Source organism: Adelges cooleyi, unplaced genomic scaffold, assembly GCF_023614345.1.
Source record: "Adelges cooleyi isolate 19-005CV unplaced genomic scaffold, UGA_ACOO_1.1 ACOO_flye_CR_arks_rails_tigmint_CR_PRNA_2, whole genome shotgun sequence".
Lineage (NCBI taxonomy): Eukaryota > Metazoa > Arthropoda > Insecta > Hemiptera > Adelgidae > Adelges > Adelges cooleyi.
In genome coordinates, this window is record NW_026095860.1 from 8,192,688 (window position 1) to 8,210,622 (window position 17,935).

At 27.7% G+C, this 17,935-nt stretch overlaps 3 protein-coding genes across 4 annotated transcripts; 1 reads left to right on the forward strand and 2 right to left on the reverse strand.

Annotated features, from left to right (window-relative positions):
- Positions 1-2,083: 2,083 nt before the first annotated feature.
- LOC126833524 (regulator of telomere elongation helicase 1 homolog) lies at positions 2,084-8,590 on the reverse strand. 2 transcript variants are annotated; one of them, XM_050564920.1, is made up of 16 exons: positions 8,307-8,590; positions 7,966-8,106; positions 7,713-7,902; positions 6,776-7,206; positions 6,587-6,700; positions 6,307-6,519; positions 6,041-6,232; positions 5,427-5,539; positions 5,162-5,303; positions 4,984-5,048; positions 4,764-4,926; positions 4,265-4,516; positions 3,964-4,203; positions 3,492-3,869; positions 3,224-3,374; positions 2,084-2,354 (listed from the first exon to the last, which is right to left on the reverse strand). In XM_050564920.1, exons 2-16 carry the CDS (start codon positions 8,065-8,067, stop codon positions 2,278-2,280), a joined length of 2,823 nt encoding a protein of 940 aa, XP_050420877.1. In that variant the 5' UTR covers positions 8,068-8,106; positions 8,307-8,590; the 3' UTR covers positions 2,084-2,277. The 2 variants fall into 2 exon arrangements, with proteins under 2 accessions (XP_050420877.1, XP_050420876.1); XM_050564919.1 differs by lacking the exon at positions 2,084-2,354 and adding an exon at positions 2,437-2,620.
- On the forward strand, positions 8,487-10,900 carry LOC126833528 (lanC-like protein 3 homolog). The gene is made up of 4 exons (XM_050564928.1): positions 8,487-9,528; positions 9,591-9,809; positions 9,997-10,113; positions 10,203-10,900. The coding sequence occupies exons 1-4, from the start codon at positions 8,892-8,894 to the stop codon at positions 10,448-10,450; spliced, it is 1,221 nt and encodes a 406-aa protein (XP_050420885.1). The 5' UTR covers positions 8,487-8,891; the 3' UTR covers positions 10,451-10,900.
- A 426-nt stretch (positions 10,901-11,326) lies between these two features.
- LOC126833555 (uncharacterized) lies at positions 11,327-12,745 on the reverse strand. The gene has a single exon (XM_050564972.1). It carries the CDS (start codon positions 12,601-12,603, stop codon positions 11,446-11,448), a length of 1,158 nt encoding a protein of 385 aa, XP_050420929.1. The 5' UTR covers positions 12,604-12,745; the 3' UTR covers positions 11,327-11,445.
- Positions 12,746-17,935: the final 5,190 nt, after the last annotated feature.

The window sequence follows — 17,935 nt, forward strand, 5'->3', positions numbered from 1 at the left end:
ATTATGCTTATGCAATTTTCAAATAATAAAATATAAAATTGTATTGCAAAAAAATGATAATTTAATTTTTTTTTTAACATTCAGTTTATAAAAATCTCTAGGGGCTTAACAACTTTTCTTTTAGTTAATATTTAAGAACTACTACTTATTTATACACTTTATGTTGTGCGAGATACTTAACTATTAAATATAAGCCATGATGAATATAGAAAATTTAAACAAATGGAACCTCCAAAAAAAGAAGATTAAAGATTACCATAATAATTATGGGCAATTATTAGACTAGAGTATTTATTTTTGAGATGAATCTAGATAATGGAGAGATGAAGTAACCAGCCAATATTATTAACATTTAACAAATGAAGCACGAACATAATAACATAGAATTCTGTGATAATAGTAAAATACATACAAGTTTTGAATAGTATATTATTTAATTATAATTACCAAAGTTATAGTAATATTCAAATAAACAAATAACAAAAAATTCCTATGGAAACATATCAATATTTTAATAAAAAGTATCAAATTTGATTGTCTTTAATCTTAAATGTATGTAAGCAATTTTAAAATGTGTCATAGTATTCATTTTTAAAAGTTATTTTATCGAACAAAATTCTAACTTAAATAAATATACCTACCCCCGAAAAGTGAAAACAATTGCATGTGTTTCTTTTGGTTTCCCTGTTGTAGATTAAGAACCATGACAGACGTTACTTTAGAATATTTATTGTACATGGTGACATTTTTTTTTCTGGTAAGAAATACTTATTAAGGTTAGTAAGATAATTTACTAATAGAAAACTTATTCATTAAAACCCTAAAACCAGCTTTTTCAAAAATAAAAATGTGAGAATTATATTTCTTTTTTAAAACGTACAAGTACAGGAATGTGAAGTTTGGTGGTAGTTGCTAAAAATCATTTTAAAAGTAGTAACACATTTATACACAAAAATTGAAATCTCTCCTCATTTACCTCTTTGGAAATTAGAAAATCTGAATACTGATTTTTTTTTAATTTTTATGATTACCAGCAATTAATTCCTTAATATTTGTTGTTACACATCGAAAATTTAAACTTTTCCATTTTTTTATTGCAGATAGGTGTTGTTTTCAGCACGACACTTAAGTTATATGTCTTTATTTATGTTTTGAGTAAGTCTAAAATTTTCTTCGAAATGTGTTGAAAATGGTATACAAATAACAGACTGCTTACATTGTAATCTAGATGAAACTTCTACTTACCTCGGAATAAAAACTGCTTTTGGTTTAATTGACATACTAGTAACTGGGTACTTTTTGAAAACTGAATTTATAAATAGTGTAAGTGATTAATAATATATTTATATTTAAAGCATTTTAATGAAATTTTGGTATTAATTATAAGGGAGTAACAGTTCTTGGCGGTAATGTAACTGCAGATAGTATAAAATTTAATAGATGTTTCTGGAATATCAAGAAGTTCAAACACATTACATATTTGCTGATTTATTCCGAAATTCCTGACATATTTTTATATACTAAAATTTTTGGTTATGACGAAGTTCTGGGAGTATACAACAAAACCAATATATTTAATACGTATTTAAATAGTAAGTGTTTACTCATTACATGAATATAATACTGTATAATACAAATAATTATTTAATTTTGTTTATAGTGTTATCTCTAGTATGGATTATTATATCATGGAATATTGCAAACGCAAAAAGAGCTGAAGGTTAATTAGCAAATTTAGTCTCTTATTTAAAAAATGCAAACAAACATCAAACTTTTCGTGTTTTAATTATGGAAAACGTTTTCAAAATTTAAAGTTTTGTTTTTATAAATGCTAACACGTTTTTGTTACTTTACACGCCATATATAATTGACTAAAATGACAGAATAATTTAATATAGTTAAAAACCCTATTTACAATAATTATAATTAACTTTTACATTACAGATACCCCCCACATTCAAATAACTCTGTTGCAATCTTTAATTTTTTAATTTGCAGAAATCTGATACCAAATATTTAGACAAAATTAATAAATACCATTGTCTCTCTCATCAGAACTATTTAATAATGAACGATACAAAAGTAATAGTTTCAACATTTATTAATTCTTTAAGTACACAATTTATTTTACAATATGCCAAAACCAGAATACAGATGTATTCTGGTGGTTGAAATAAATAAACATCATGATAAAATACAAAAGCAAATAATTACAAGTTAACGATAAGTTTTTTAGTCAAATGTAAAATTCTAGTCTTACTATATAATACAATCGGTTTACCTTTGTTTTTTTAACTCTGTACAATAATTATAAAACTGATTTTGAACATCTTTTCCCAAAAAATCCTTTAAATCTATATATTAAAAAAAATTCATATGATTAGGTTAGACATTAATCAAATATTATTTTCTGTGATTATTTGAATAAAAAAAAACCCAATATACTGAGGAAAAATTACTAAATAACTAAATAGATTCTGAAATTAAACTTTATAATAATAATAATAAGTAAATCCCTTTATCATTACTGTGCTGACTAGAACTTTATTTGTGCATTTTAGCTTTGATGCAGAGGCAAGGAGGTATTTTCTTTTTCCAAGACAAAATAACTTTTTATACGCTGAAATTATCAAATTATGATCATTTTCAGATTTATCCATATTTTCAGTTTTTGCTGACATTTCATACTCATTGCAGAATCCATCCTCAGAGTGCTAGTTATGGATAATCCCAATAGCAGAACAGTGACTAGCGCTCTGGGGATGGACTCAGCAACAAATCCGAAAAGCTAGTGTAAAACTAAAGACTAAAATATATCTGAAATTTACCCAAATAATAGTTCAATCCATGAAAGCTTTAACACATTCATAAGAAAAAATTCTTTAATAAAATATGTTTTTCAGAATTGAACATTAATTTTACACAGTAAATAAAAAAAAAAGTTTTATACAATTATTTTATAGAAAAGAGGTAAAATATTAATATATACCTTGGATCTATCGGATATGATATAATTTAAATAAAGTAATTATATGATCTGATAAAATAATTATATTAACTAGCTCATCAGCCTTATTATGGTAAACTTTGAAATACATTTTATTCTTGGGACGTTTACTATTGTCAACTGAATATCATTTTATTTGGATATGTTTGTTCCAGACTATTGTTAGACTTATTGTAAGCTGGACATTTTAACCTGGAACTATTTTATAGTACTTACCATCCAAAATACCAATAACATCTGGATTCTTATTTGGAAATAATTCTTCTAAATTTTTGATAAAATCATCACAATTCTTTTCTGTCATATATTTTTTAACAATGCTTACAAACCTTGAATAAACAGTGCTATCTTTTAGAACTGATCGAACCTATTTTTAAATGCAAAATATTATTAATACCAATCATATTCCTGAAAATCTAGTTAACATTTAAAAAACTCATTTTCATTCATATCTAATAATTGCAATAAAAAAATAGTTATTTACTTTACTCATAAAATTGATAGTTTTATTTTTTGCATCTTCTTTTTTAACTACTTCAATTTTGTTAGGAATTATTTTTAATTTTCTTTTTTTCGCTAAAGGTCTTGCCTCACAATTTATGTCCATTTTTAAGCATTGACTTTCAGCTACTGTGTTGATTATTTTTTGTTCCACATAATTATCAACTGATTCTAATAGACTTTTACCGCTGGTTTTTAATTCTTTTTTAATTACGTTTTCATTTTCAGTATGGTAACTTTCATAGAGTTTTAAAGTGTCATTTTCAAGCTCTTTACGTTTGACAGATTCTATTGACCTTATAACAGTAGCTTGAGCTGGTTCATCAAACGCTGCTTTTGAAAATAAAATAGATGACGGCATCTACAAATTATACATACAAAAAGTTTTGTAGTATATAAATTTAAATCCTATGTGAATGTTTTTTATAATTTTAATTGAATAAAATACAATTTACCGTCAATCCTGTGTTTTTGAAAAACTGCACATTTGCTCTGTAAGCTGAAGAAAATTGCTCATGTATTTTGATATGAGGTTGAAGCCAAGCAGATAGTTGTGATTTTATGTATTGACTTGCATAACGCTCATCACAAAATATAATTGAACCCCAATCAGCAACATGTCTTATTACTCGACCCATTGCTTGATTAACAGCTTTTATGGCTTCTAGTTTATACCATTCTTGACCAGATAGACACTATAAATAACATTCACTAACAGCCAACTAGATAATGAATATTTTTCTATTTCAATGTTACCTGCTTGTTTTCTTTCCGAATCTCATCCAAGTATTCTCTTTTCATTACTACTCTAGGATCTTGATATGGAGGATAAGGCAAACCTAAGATAATTACAGCTCTGGCTTTCCAATCGGAAAAATCCAACCCTTCAGATACTTTCCCTCTATAAACTGCAAATAGCATTGCACCCTTGTTTTCTTGAATTGCTTTATAATATTCATCTATTACATTTTTAAGTACATCTCTATTTTTTGGTTCAACATATATTGGCTGAAAAATTATAAGTTTACTATTTTAAATGTTAAAAAAATATCTTAATATTAACATGTTTAATGCCAGCAGACACCATTGTCCGTTTAATTCTCTCAGGCCACGGCAGTACTGGGGTCCATCTGACACCTGGAAAGTAATATAAACCTAACCTGATCGTATTATAAAATGATGAGTATAACATAAAAAAAAAAAATATAAAAAACACTGGTGTCTGCTGTGGCGCTGAATCTGTTAAGAAGTCTACCTTAAGTTTAGTGATCGATGCCCAAATATTACATCCTTGCCAATGACTTACACATTGTTCTAAAAATGGATATGAAGGAAAGAACACTAAAGTTCCACCTGGTATAATTCGAGAAAAATTCACTAACGTTTGACCTAAGCTTATAAGAAAGTCATTATTGTTCCTAAAAAAAATGATATAAATTAAACTAAAAAATTTTAAATCCAATTTATATAATTACCTACTACTGTAGTTACATATAAGTGGTTTGTTATTTGGTCCTGTTTTAACAACTGATACGCAAACCTAGAAAAATAATATGGTTTACCAAAGTAATTAATATTTTACGCTGGTTGTATTAGGACTTGGTTAAATAAATTGAAGTACAATGATTAATTAATTTACAAATGTATACTAACTTGACTATCTTTAATGACATGGGAGTTTTGTAACTGAACCTCAACAGGAATTCCAATTTCAGTAATAGTGGCGGCTAGTGGAGATAATGTACCGCTAGTTAATATTATACAATGAACATTACGATCCAATAAATCTCTCATCCTGCAAAACATGTACATTTAGATTAACTATCTAAAAGAAACTATTATGATTTTATGTTAATTAAAAAAATGTAATTGTTAAATTCAATAAAAATACTAAAATTGAATTCACTATTTATAGTACCCAAATCCTGGACTAAAACACCAAAAACTTATCGATTTGCCTTTTTTTAGTTCTTTAAATTTGTTTGCATCATTCTTTGGTTTGAACTTGTTTTGCTCTAATTGTATATATGTCTAAAACCAGTAACACTCATATAAGTTAAAATGAAACATTTTAACTTAATTACAATTAACAAAATTTATTTTTTTATTAATCTGTTACTTGAAAAGATGTATTTAAAATATGTTTATTAACAAATTTAAGAAATTCTCAACAAATTGAGAATGAAAATTTGATTTGCTAAGAAAAGTTAATTCTAGAATATATTTTATAATTGTTATTAGCTTACTACTATCCTAAAACTGAGTTAATTGTGACACTGAGTAATTTGGAACTTGTATTTTGTAGTACTCTGTAAAATAAAATGTGATTCAAATTCTTATACTTCAAATTTATTGCACTTATTTTTTTAAAAAATATTTTTAAGATTTCCAAATCACCTAGTGTCCTAAGTATCTTAGTTTTACGGTAATTTAACTTATTTATAGTAATGAACTAATTAATAAAGTAAACCCCGAGTATTTAATATAAAGTGTATTTCTTTATTTAATCTAAAATTATTTTTATTTATTTACCCTGAAGTATTTATCAGTATTTTTAGGATCTTTATTAGTTCCTAAACTTTGTAAAACACACTCCAAAAAATTTTGAAATTTGTACAAGCATGCTTCTTTAGCTTGTTGAGGCGAGTTGGAGTTGGATGACGACAGATAAACTATAACGGCATTTAAAAAGGTTATAAATGTAGACATTTTTTCAGGTGTTATCTAAAAAAAACAAAAAATATCTATGAATAAATTATGTGAAAAATATAAATAAATTGAATGTTTGGTTTACTGACATTTGCACTCTGAAGTAGCTTAAATATATATGACCCTTCCATTTTCTTGTCATTTGTGCTACTATTTAGTTCAATATTATTAATAGCTTGTTCTATTTCTAAAAACAAAGCTTTTAGTGTACATATGTCATCATCAGAGAATTCTCTTGGACGCAATTGAATTGGTTCTTCCGAAAATTCAGTATTTTTCTCATTATATAAGAGTTTCATAATCTATACATCCAAATTTTTAAAAGAGTTAAATTAAGTTTTTATTTTTAGCTTTTTTTAATATTCTTACATCAGTAACTGTATCAATACAAAGCGCTATATCAGTGCTGGTTATTTCTACTGAACATGATTCTTCACACATCTTTTCTACATTATGCCCCTCATCAAGTATAATTACATCTTCCTATTTACAAAAATTACAAATAGTTAGTAATTACAAATTTACCTTTTTTATTTAAAAATCGATTTTAGTACATACACTAAGCTGAATATCTTGAGCTTTCCTCGTCTTAGGGTCAATAATATAATTGTAAGGTGTAAATAGTATATCTACATCTTTTTGCAACTCCCGTGACCCATAATATGGACAACAATTGAACTTTTTCCCCTTATTAATTAAATCTTCTATATCACATATCCCATCTTCAATAAATGCTTCCTTAGATTTTGCTTCGACATTATTGTAAAAATGGCATGTTCGTGCACTTACTTTTGCACGACACAAGGCTATTTTTACAGATGAGTTTGATTCCTTAACAACTTCAGGATGAATACACAATTGGTCACGGGATCCAATTATTCCAACTTTCATATGTTTATAATTAGTTCGTCGAAGTTCTTTCATTACTTGGTTTAATTGTGTGTGAGTTCGAGAACCATAAATAATGCGTGGTGGTCGCATAACACCATCTAGTTAGAAAAACAAATTATGAAATAATTAAATAAATAAATGAGAATCTATAGATGGAAAATGGTGATTATAGACAATAAATGTGTTTATAAACATTTTGAAAATAGTTTGGTTCATCCATTTTTTAAAAGACAGGTTAAAATTTTTAAAAACTGTTATAAGTTGACACTTAATCTATCAATCCAAAATGTTAAACCCTATTATATCCAAAAATTACACCCCAAATACAAATTTAAGGAATAGTTTTTTTTGTATAAAACCATCACAGAAGCCACACAGCACACTCCAGATACACTTTAAAGCATTTTCTTGAAAGTTCTTTATCAGTATCACTCAAATTACTAAAAATTCAATTATGTATAACTCAGTTTTGATAAAAACTGCTCTTGTCAAAATTAATCAAGTAAAGAAAATATTATCTTATTTACAGACATGATAAAAACACAGTATTGTAAAAATAATACCTTCTTAGCTTCGCATCAAAGTTAAAATTTTTACAACTTACTCCAAGCACTATTGGGATTCTTTTCTATGCCTGCTGCCATATTAACTGTCATAGATATATTTTTCTCTGAAATACCCATTCGATTGGCTTGTATCGCTGCTTTTTTGGCCATTAACCATCCTAAAGATGAGCATAATAATGATAAAGTTTTGCCAGTTCCTGTAGGTGATTCTAAAACTCCATTACTGCCCTATAGAAAATAATAGAGAAACACTGTAGAAACTTATGTTTTTACATATTAAGATAAGCTTACATTTTGGAGACATTCAAGTACTTTCTCTATGTAATGCTTCTGTACTTCATATGGTTCATAAGGAAAGTCAACTAACACTCCTTTGCATTCAAATAAAGTCATTCTAATACGTATAAGTAAAATCAAAATTGTCTACAACGCCTAGAATTTATAAAATAACAACAAAAAAAATAGTAATTTACTAAACATTTAGCAAATAACAAACATAAAATATAAATAATTAAGATTATAATTTTGAGTACATTTTATTCAAAAAAGTATCTAGTTAAAAATTAAAAAAACCTAAATTATGCTTAATATCATGGCTCAATAACTGTTAGTTAGCCATGGTTACTATTTACCAATCAGTCTTCACTCTTAAGTATTAAAAAAACTATTTGAAGTTGGAACAAAATTCAAAAGTTTTTAACATCTGTGAATTGTGATGAGTTTTATTGTGATTAAAAAGACCGGGAAATCTTGACTAACAGTGAGTTGCGCCATAATTTAATATGCCGTAACGGTATGACGTCATACATATATTATAGCCCAAAGACTATAATAACTATAATAGGGCTATTGATAAGAAAAAATATACTATAAGATGGCTTGGGAACCTATGACTCTGGGAACCTATGGCAGCTTTCCGGCTACTCTCACCCATTGACCTATAAAGAAAGATCTTTAATAGGTCTATGCTCTCACCGGGCTATTCTATGTTCTGATTACTGACAAGTGATAAGAGTTGAGTCAACTGACAAATGATTAGTATTTAATAATTGAAAATAAGTAATCATTTTAATATTTAGTCTTTTTTTTTAAAAGCAATAAGTTTATTGTTTACGAACTTAAATTATGAATATACCTTTATATACTTGTACATTGTATAGGTAGTACAATAGTCTCTTGTTCTTTTATCTTTTCAAATATTTGTTGTCAACTTAACAATGTCAAAACGTTACTTTAAAAATACATTTTCAAACACTACACCAGCTGTACTAAACACATCGTTGGATTATTGGCGCGAAAGGTTGCATAGTTTAATTGAATATGTTGGTCAAAATTCTGCAGAATGTAATGACAATGATCTCTACACTGGCTCTACTGGAGTTGCGTACATGTTTTTAAACTTGGCTAAATCTGATGGGTTCAAAAACGATTCTGCAAGGTTCCTCAACAAAGCAATTGAAATACTAAACCTAAGAGCTGCTACACATTCCAGTTCAAAAAGTGCATGTCAGTTCATTTGCGGAGAAGCCGGTGTAAATGCAGTGTCCGCAGCAGTTTATCATCATTTTGGTGATGAGGTTTTGGCAACTCAATATTTAGAAAGTTATAAAAAAGGAGCAAGTATATGTAAACCTATAGATTTTTTCAAACCTGGCGGTGATGAGTTATTTGTTGGACGTGCTGGTTATCTCAGTGGAGTTTTATGGTTAGAAAAAATATTTGGGAAACAGATATTAGCTAATGAAGATGTAATAGAGTTGTGTTCAGCAATAGTAGAATCGGGGCGTAAATATTCAAGAAGAACAAGAAGCATGTTTCCATTAATGTATTCTTATTACAATACAGAATACTTAGGTGACCAGTCATATAAGTATTTAATTAAACTTAAGTTTTAACTGTTTATTTAATATTTATAGGTGCAGCCCATGGGTTATGTACAATTTTACAAATGTTAATTTCATTTCCACAATTCATTAATAACAATCAGTCGGCAAGACATGATATAAAGAAGAGTATAGACTTACTAATATCTTTACAATCTGCTAATGGTAATTTTGCCTGTGCTGTAGATGAACTAGGTCCTCGTCAAAGACCTGAAAGGGATGAACTTGTTCATTGGTGCCATGGTGCTCCAGGTAAAAATTGTTTTATTTGTTAAGTTTTACTTCTGTTGGTAAATGATAATGTGTGGTACATTGATTTTTTAAATAATAATGCTTAAATTGATAACTAAATAATAGTTTTAATATCTTAAACTATAGTGTATTATATAAAGTGATTATATTAAGATATTTATAGTTTTAATTAAAAATATTGTTATAGGTGTTGTGTATCTACTCGCTAAAGCATATTTAGTTTTTAAAGAACCAACTTATTTAGAATCTTGTCTGAAATGTGGTGATTTAGTGTGGGAAAAAGGTTTACTAAAAAAAGGCCCTGGTAAAATTATTAAGTATATTTTTACTAATACAAATTAACAGTGAAAATATTTTTAAGTTAAATTATTAAACAAATATGATTTTTTTTAGGTATTTGTCATGGAATAGCTGGAAATGGTTATGTTTTTTTACTACTATATCGATTAACTGGAGATACAAAACATTTAAATAGAGCGTTAATGTTTGGCGAATTCATGTTTACTGATGAATGTAAAAAAGGATCTAGAATACCAGACAGTTTGTACAGTTTGTATGAAGGTTTAGCTGGAACAGTATGTTTTTTAATTGATTTGACTCAACCACAAAAAGCTACATTCCCATTTCTTGATGTGTTTTAAAATTGTCCATAATTTATATATTTATACTCTTGAAAACCTGAATTACTTTTTTTATTAATCTTTAATGTTATATTCTTACTTAAATTAATTTTACTTAAACAAAAATCAAGTGTTATGGACACTTCATCTCAAGACCATGTCTGACATTTTTGTTGTTGCCTGTTAATATTGTAATACAATAAATTATCTGAGATAATTTGTCTACATTTTATAATTGTTTTATTTTACTCAAAATTCAAAATAGAAAATTTTTAAACTAAATGTAGATGTATATTCCATTTGGCAATAGAAGTAACCAAAATCAGTCATAACTCATTGCACTCCTACCATCCAAAATATGTGAGCAGTAGATATCTTGCCTTATCGAACGAAGTATTGGTACGAGTATAGGTATATTGTATACATATTACTAGATTGTACATTTTAGTTAAATTTATTATATTTTTACCTTTATTAATCAAAAATAATTTACATTATAATTGAAGTGAATATAATTATAGTGAATATTCTGTTACACTGTTTTAATTGTGTTGGAATTAAACAAATTAAGTATACAATCACAATATTTCTTATACCTGTGTAGTAGATGAAATAGCTGCTTACTTGACACATAAGTTGTCAATGCTTAATTATGGGTATTTTGTGACGTGTGTATATATTTCAATTAGGAAACAACAAGATATTTTTTAATATTAAGTTATTAATAGGTATTAAAAAAAACTATTAAGAAGTATTAATGGGTTAAAAAAGTTGAATACTCACTTTTTTCATATTAACATTAATATATTTTATATTATATTATACAACATTCAGATAATATACTCTATAGCACTTATTTAATTAATTTTATTGTACAAAAATATAACAATATAATATAAATATGTTTACATAAGTATAGGCTCAACTGTATAACACAAGTCTTGACAATAATAATTATTAATATAATTTGAAATATTTAACTTATTTTAATCAATCATTTTCCAAAGTCTTTTAAACTAAATAGATGATGGAGTTGGACAATTTATGACATTACAAAAAATGTCTTTAATTATTGATTGAATTTCCTTTCCGGAAAATGTTTGCTCAGCTGGAAATTTCTGTACTAAACTTTTATACACGAACTTCAATGATTTTTTTAGTTCTATATCTATATTTTTAGCACTATCTATAGTTGTATTAGAATTAGTTTTATTTACTAACGATTCTAATTTTTCTAATCTCTCATTTGTTTTGGAATGTTCAATTTTAAGTCTATTCAATTCATCAGAAAGTATTTCTATGGATAATTTTTTAGATATGGTCACAGTATCTGCACAATTCTGATTATCGTTCTCTTTTTTAGGTAGTATTTCATTCTCAATATTTCTAGGTTCATTTGCTGCTACATCTTGATGTGTGTCAGTTAAAGGACCTTCAACTTTATTGTTTTCTTTTATTTCATATACATTTCTTACAGTTATAGTCAAACATAAACTTTGATGACCATCTGTGAGAATTTTCCAGGCCCCCATTTCTGATACTGGTATATATATAATCCTCCGAGTACCAATATTAACACCCATCAAAGATCTCTCCCAACCATTCTTACCAATACTGACTTTTAAGTTTTTATCATCTTTAATATTATTAGATACCTCAGGGCCAAGGATTTTACCTTGAATCGTATTAGCTGTATATATGATTTCTACAACACTACTAAGCTTAGCTGTGATATCTGTGCGAATGGGATAATAAAGGTCAAACCAAAATAATGCTTTAGAATCATAAAGTTTCCATAAAACAAGTGCTATATGTGAGTTAAATTCTATGGCATCATTGGTGTTAGCAAACTCTAAACGCCATTTCTCAGAAGATTGAAATTCCACATGATTGTTTTCACATACTTTAAATACAAAATCTTTACTTAATACTTGATTGACGAGACATACATTTTTCCCATATATTAAAATTTGATAATAATTTAATTTTTTGTCTCCTGCCAGCGCCAAACCATATTTACCAACAAGTGAAGGAGAACTAATTTCTAGTTTGTAAACAGTAACTGCTTTTGCAATAATAGTACTGGCCTTTGGATTTGATGGTGAAGTTTTACTCCGATGAGATGAATTATTTTTGTTTTGTTTTAGTGAAACATCACTTGAACATAAATCCATTTAACATCAACAGTGAGACAAGTTAAAAAATGCTGTGTTATTTGCACGAAAATGTATGGTTTATTCAATAACGGAATGCAATAATTTTGTCATAAATTGTAATGTTATAAGATACTATTATAAATATTATAGATATTATTATTTATTATTCATTCATTGGTTGATAACAGTTTTTCTGATCTGTATTCTATATTTGAATGTGATAAGAACATTTGTGAACCGCCTGAACTGGGCTTTCTCTTAAGGGGCAAAATATAGGCAATATATATTTTAAAAATGTTTAAATTTGTATTTTCGATTATGTCTAATAATTTTCAGCTTAATTTATACTATAGCTTTAAGATATAATTTGAATATATACATTTAAAAAAAATACATTTTAGCCATTTTAGTGATGAAAAATTACTAACGAGAAAAACTTACGGCTCGTGGAGTGATCCGATTTTTATAAACTTTAGTTTGAAAAAGAATTAAAAGATTGAAGAATTCCTAAAGATCGCATCGAACTTAGGAGTTCAATTATATTACCAAAAACGAAGAAAACTATTTGCAAAAATTAGTTGAATTTTTAAGTCTTATTATAGTGTTTAGAAATTGAGTATTTCAAATTATAGTCCAATGTGTCCTGTAGTTTTTTACATCTTTCTCTCTCAAATAAAAAAAGAATCTAAATCTGACCACTCAACGAGAGTTTTTCCCGTAAAGTCATTTTGCATCACCAAAATGTTTATAAGTCATCGGTAAATATTTTTTGAGAATAGAAAACTAGCCGCCAAGTTGTAAGGTAATAACTGCAAACATAGATAGGGTACATATAGATAAATATTAAATATACAAATACATAAAATTAATATACATGCTAGACTTTGTAAAAAACAAAATTTGTTTTTACTTACTCTTCTAATCGATAGTAGCCTATTTAAATTGGTAACCCCTAAAATTTCCGATTTTCCTAACTAACTCACGCGGCCCCGACGACCGCAGGCTGTTAAGTACTAACAATATGAAATTTGTTATTCGAAATGAATCATATTAATAATAAATTGCTATCCAGTCCTCTTTCTTTCTGGTTTTTTTTTTAATGGATTACACTTGAATTGTACACAATTCTAATCTATAATATGGATATTATCATTTTCTTTTTGATTGTACAAATTAAGGACTTGCGTAGCCTTCAAAGCTGGCCTTGACGCTTGTATTGTGAATTTCATGTGTAAAGACTTTTGACTATTGTTACATACATTTACTAGTGACTTATTTAGTAGAAATAATAGGTAAATTTAGAAGTGAACCCTTAACGAGAATGTTTTCAAAAATTCCACTGACATATACTTTATTTTGTCTTTTTTTAATTGTACAGTAAAATAATTTGTAAAACATTAGAGTGCTGACTACTGAGTAGTATAAAATATATGGTTAATGAACTTCTTTGAACATCTTATCGTCCTACGTACAGGTCACTGTATGAACAAGCATTCTTATCTAGAAGCAACATTTGAATCGATTATTTATGAAAATGGGTTTCCGTGGATTTTCCAGAAAATCTAGACTGTCTATTATTTTTTGTGGTTAAAGGTTTTTTTAATTAAAATAAAATATTTTACGTTCTAATTATTTAGTATTTTATATCCATATTCAACTAAAGTTAAAACCAGCTTTTTTTAATTAAAATTTAAATATGTTATTTCAATTACAAACAACAGCTATTGCTACAATTGTTCGTAATTGTAGTACCATTTGTATTTTTTTTACCTCGCATAATACTTATTTACTTCTAGAGAAATACATTTTTTCACGGGTTTGAATGTGTCACAATTTCATTGCTATAAAGAATAGATCACGAGTTAATTTCCATATTAGTATCATAGAAGGTGATTGTGTACAGAATGCAATACATAATTATATTGTTTTAACTATGTGTTTTGTCATTTATGACTGCGGGTTACAGTACGGATCTTAAGTTACAGGGAATCAATTAGTTGCATATTATTTTGTCAAGGTAAAAGGCGTACTGGGGTCCTAATGTATCATATATTATATGCATATATATTATATATATATATATATATATATATATATACATAATGCCAATTGTCAAGGTCTTGGAAAACAAAAAGACATAATCACACACGAGTGAACCAGGAAAACGCTAAATATTGATTTGACGCAATGCAAATCGAGTACTGAATATGACGTTGTATAATAATATGTAATAACATTAATATACATCACAAACCTCATCTTATGGCCCACAACTGCCCACGCCAATGATCCAGACTCCTTATTCTAGCAACGTGTGTCACCAGTTATGTTGTGTTGTGACATTGGATGACCGATTGGTGATTTTGGCTCTCAACACCAAAACGGTATTTTAATTTGCATTACTTAAAATGGAAAAATCGTGGCGTATATTTAATATACATAATGTATCATAACGACCCGGTCGAATTTTACATTATCTAATAATCAATCAATCTATACAGATACATAGTGAATCTAGACCTAACAAAATAAATCATAATAAAAAACCTGTTTGAATGCACAATAGTTTTAAAATAAAAAACGTAAATTTAACAATTTTTTTTTTATGGAACACCGCATGAATTTTAATTTGAGTAGAGTTCCTGACTTCCATCATTATTTCATCTGCTTTTAAATTGTATAGTTTCTTGCAAACGGTCATAAATAGTATACATATTTAAATATCTTAAGTTTTAGAAAGCTTAGTAGTCATTTATGGAATAAGTGAATCAGCACCAACCGTTGCAGTGGCGTACATAGGATATAATTTCGGGGAGGGGGGGGGGTTTGAACCCCCAAAACCCTCCCCTATATACGCCACTAAATCGTTGTTTTACAATGGGAAACTAATTATTTGTTTTGTTTCTAAAGAATAAGACGGAACGCGCAAACATATTTGAATCAAGAAATCCAGATATCCTTTATTAATTATAACCATTTAATAAGTCAAAGAGGTACAATATATACATTTGATCGGTATCTTGTACGAATAAGAGTGTCTACCCTATTAAGTCTTGAACAAATTTATATATCCTTGACTGTCCTAAGAGGGGGGAAAATGGAGGAAGTACCCTAAAGTGACATATTTAAGGTACTGGCACTTTTATAATAATGAAGTTCTCCAAGTCATTTATCTAAGTACTTCAATTTGTTACCAAATTAAAGAGTAACTTATAAAAAATATCGCGTAAGAAATATGCAGGTCCGTCAAATCATCTTTGTACATTCTGTTGACTGTGTTAATGTAATATATTAGTATATTTATAAGGTCAAACTTACCATATAGTAACTGCGGTAATCATAATTTATATGTATATTGTATAAATACACAAAACACGCATACTATTGTTGTATTAATACATTTTTAATATTAGATTATTTACATAATCATTATGCATATACACTCATCGCATTGTGTCCCCCCAAAAACAATGTCAGATTAATGTTTGATGTGTTCCGTGTAGCCCCGAGAGTTGGTAGAACTTATTATATTGTTCAGGATTTACGATCGAATTCTTGAATTCGGTTATCGTGAATCTTTTGTTTGTTTTTGTAACATTGCAATATACAAAGGTGTATGTTATTTTAGAGTCTCAATGTTATGCACCCGAGGTATTAAAAGAACAACAGAAAAAAAATTCTTTCGCATAGGTATTATAACCGTGAACGTTAATTACAATATGTGCCCCGATATAATAGTACATCTGGCGACTGACAGTGATTATAATGTGCCGGGTGTCCTCACCACTACTATATATATTTATATTGTATGATGTTAACGCAATGATTGTGATATCTAAACCTTGTCGCACGTCGAGCTTTATAATATTGTCATACCTAATTTACACGGTCATTCATGAATCTGCGTTACAATAATATTTCCGACTAAATATTTGTTTTAGCCAAAAAAAGGAAAATTTACTTACAAAAAGTAAAATGTAATAAAATAAGGACTGGTGGTTACAATAGCTTTGTCTCGAGACAGGGGCGGATCCAGAAGACTATAGGTAAAAAATCCCCGTAAAACACTCTGGTCCCTACGAGCGCTATAACATTCCATGTAGTTGAACAAATTTAATTGGCCTTTAAACATCTGAACCGTTGGCTTTCAAGATTTGTACGTCTTATACAATAATAATATTATTGGTTTTTATAGGTTATATGATCAATTTTTTTTATGAATGATTATTGACATTTTTAAATTGTTCTTCAGCCAAAAATTCAGAAAATAAAACTTATTTCAGTTATATTAAGTTTCAAACACATTATCAAAGGACTATTGGAACATACTGATGCTCAAAGACTTCAGACCCTTACCTACCCTGAATACCTGATATTTTTTTATTAGTTCACTGATTTTGCTTCACTGATTATATAGATTATATTTAAAATTTATTAAACAACGAAATTACGTTATGTAGATAAAAACATTTCCAAGTTTTCAACGTTAAAAATGATATTACACATTAATGTCGAATATTAGTACAGAATATGTAAATCTGGTTTATAGTTTTAGACTAGTGTTTTTAATTATATGGGGTTGGGTATCCCGCTGTATTCAAAGAATGGCATAAATATCTAATTATTGTAGTAGTTAAGGAAATTTGAACATATAGATAATTACTCACTACTTCAGTTGCAGTTCTATTGCAGCAAAACATATTAAAGTAAGTTAATTTTCTATACCTATGTAAAAAAAGTTAATAGTATTATTAGTATAAGTACTAAGGTATATGTTGTCCTCAGAACTTCAAAATATAAAATATGTAACTACCATGATCAGTTAACACAGCTATGTATGCATAATAACGTTATCTTTCAGACAACGACTGATAGATATAATAGTACACTATAATTATATAGTTACTTTGAAGTGATGGAAAAAACATATTTGTACAGCGAAATTTTAACAGAGCAACTTATATACACATTACACGAGTTGTGCGCAATGCATTGTAATCATTACATGGTTACTTTATTCTGAATTAGTATTTTTTTTATTATTATTGAAACATTAGCTTAAAAGTAACTATTTATTTCTACAATTACTAGAACCTGAATAAGTAATTAGTGACTAGCAGTAATATTTACCAATTTATTTGTAAATCAAATGAAATCACTAATGAGTAATTGTAGTGATACTGATTAATGGTTTCGTTCGGTACACGTTTTGTGTTGTACTCCCATTTTTTTAACTTCTGTACCGACTTATATTTACCAATAAACTAGGTTCAATAGTCAATACGTAAATTAACTTAAGATCCACACAACTCCTAAGTCCCGTGTACAATATGTGTTTATTTGTTTAATA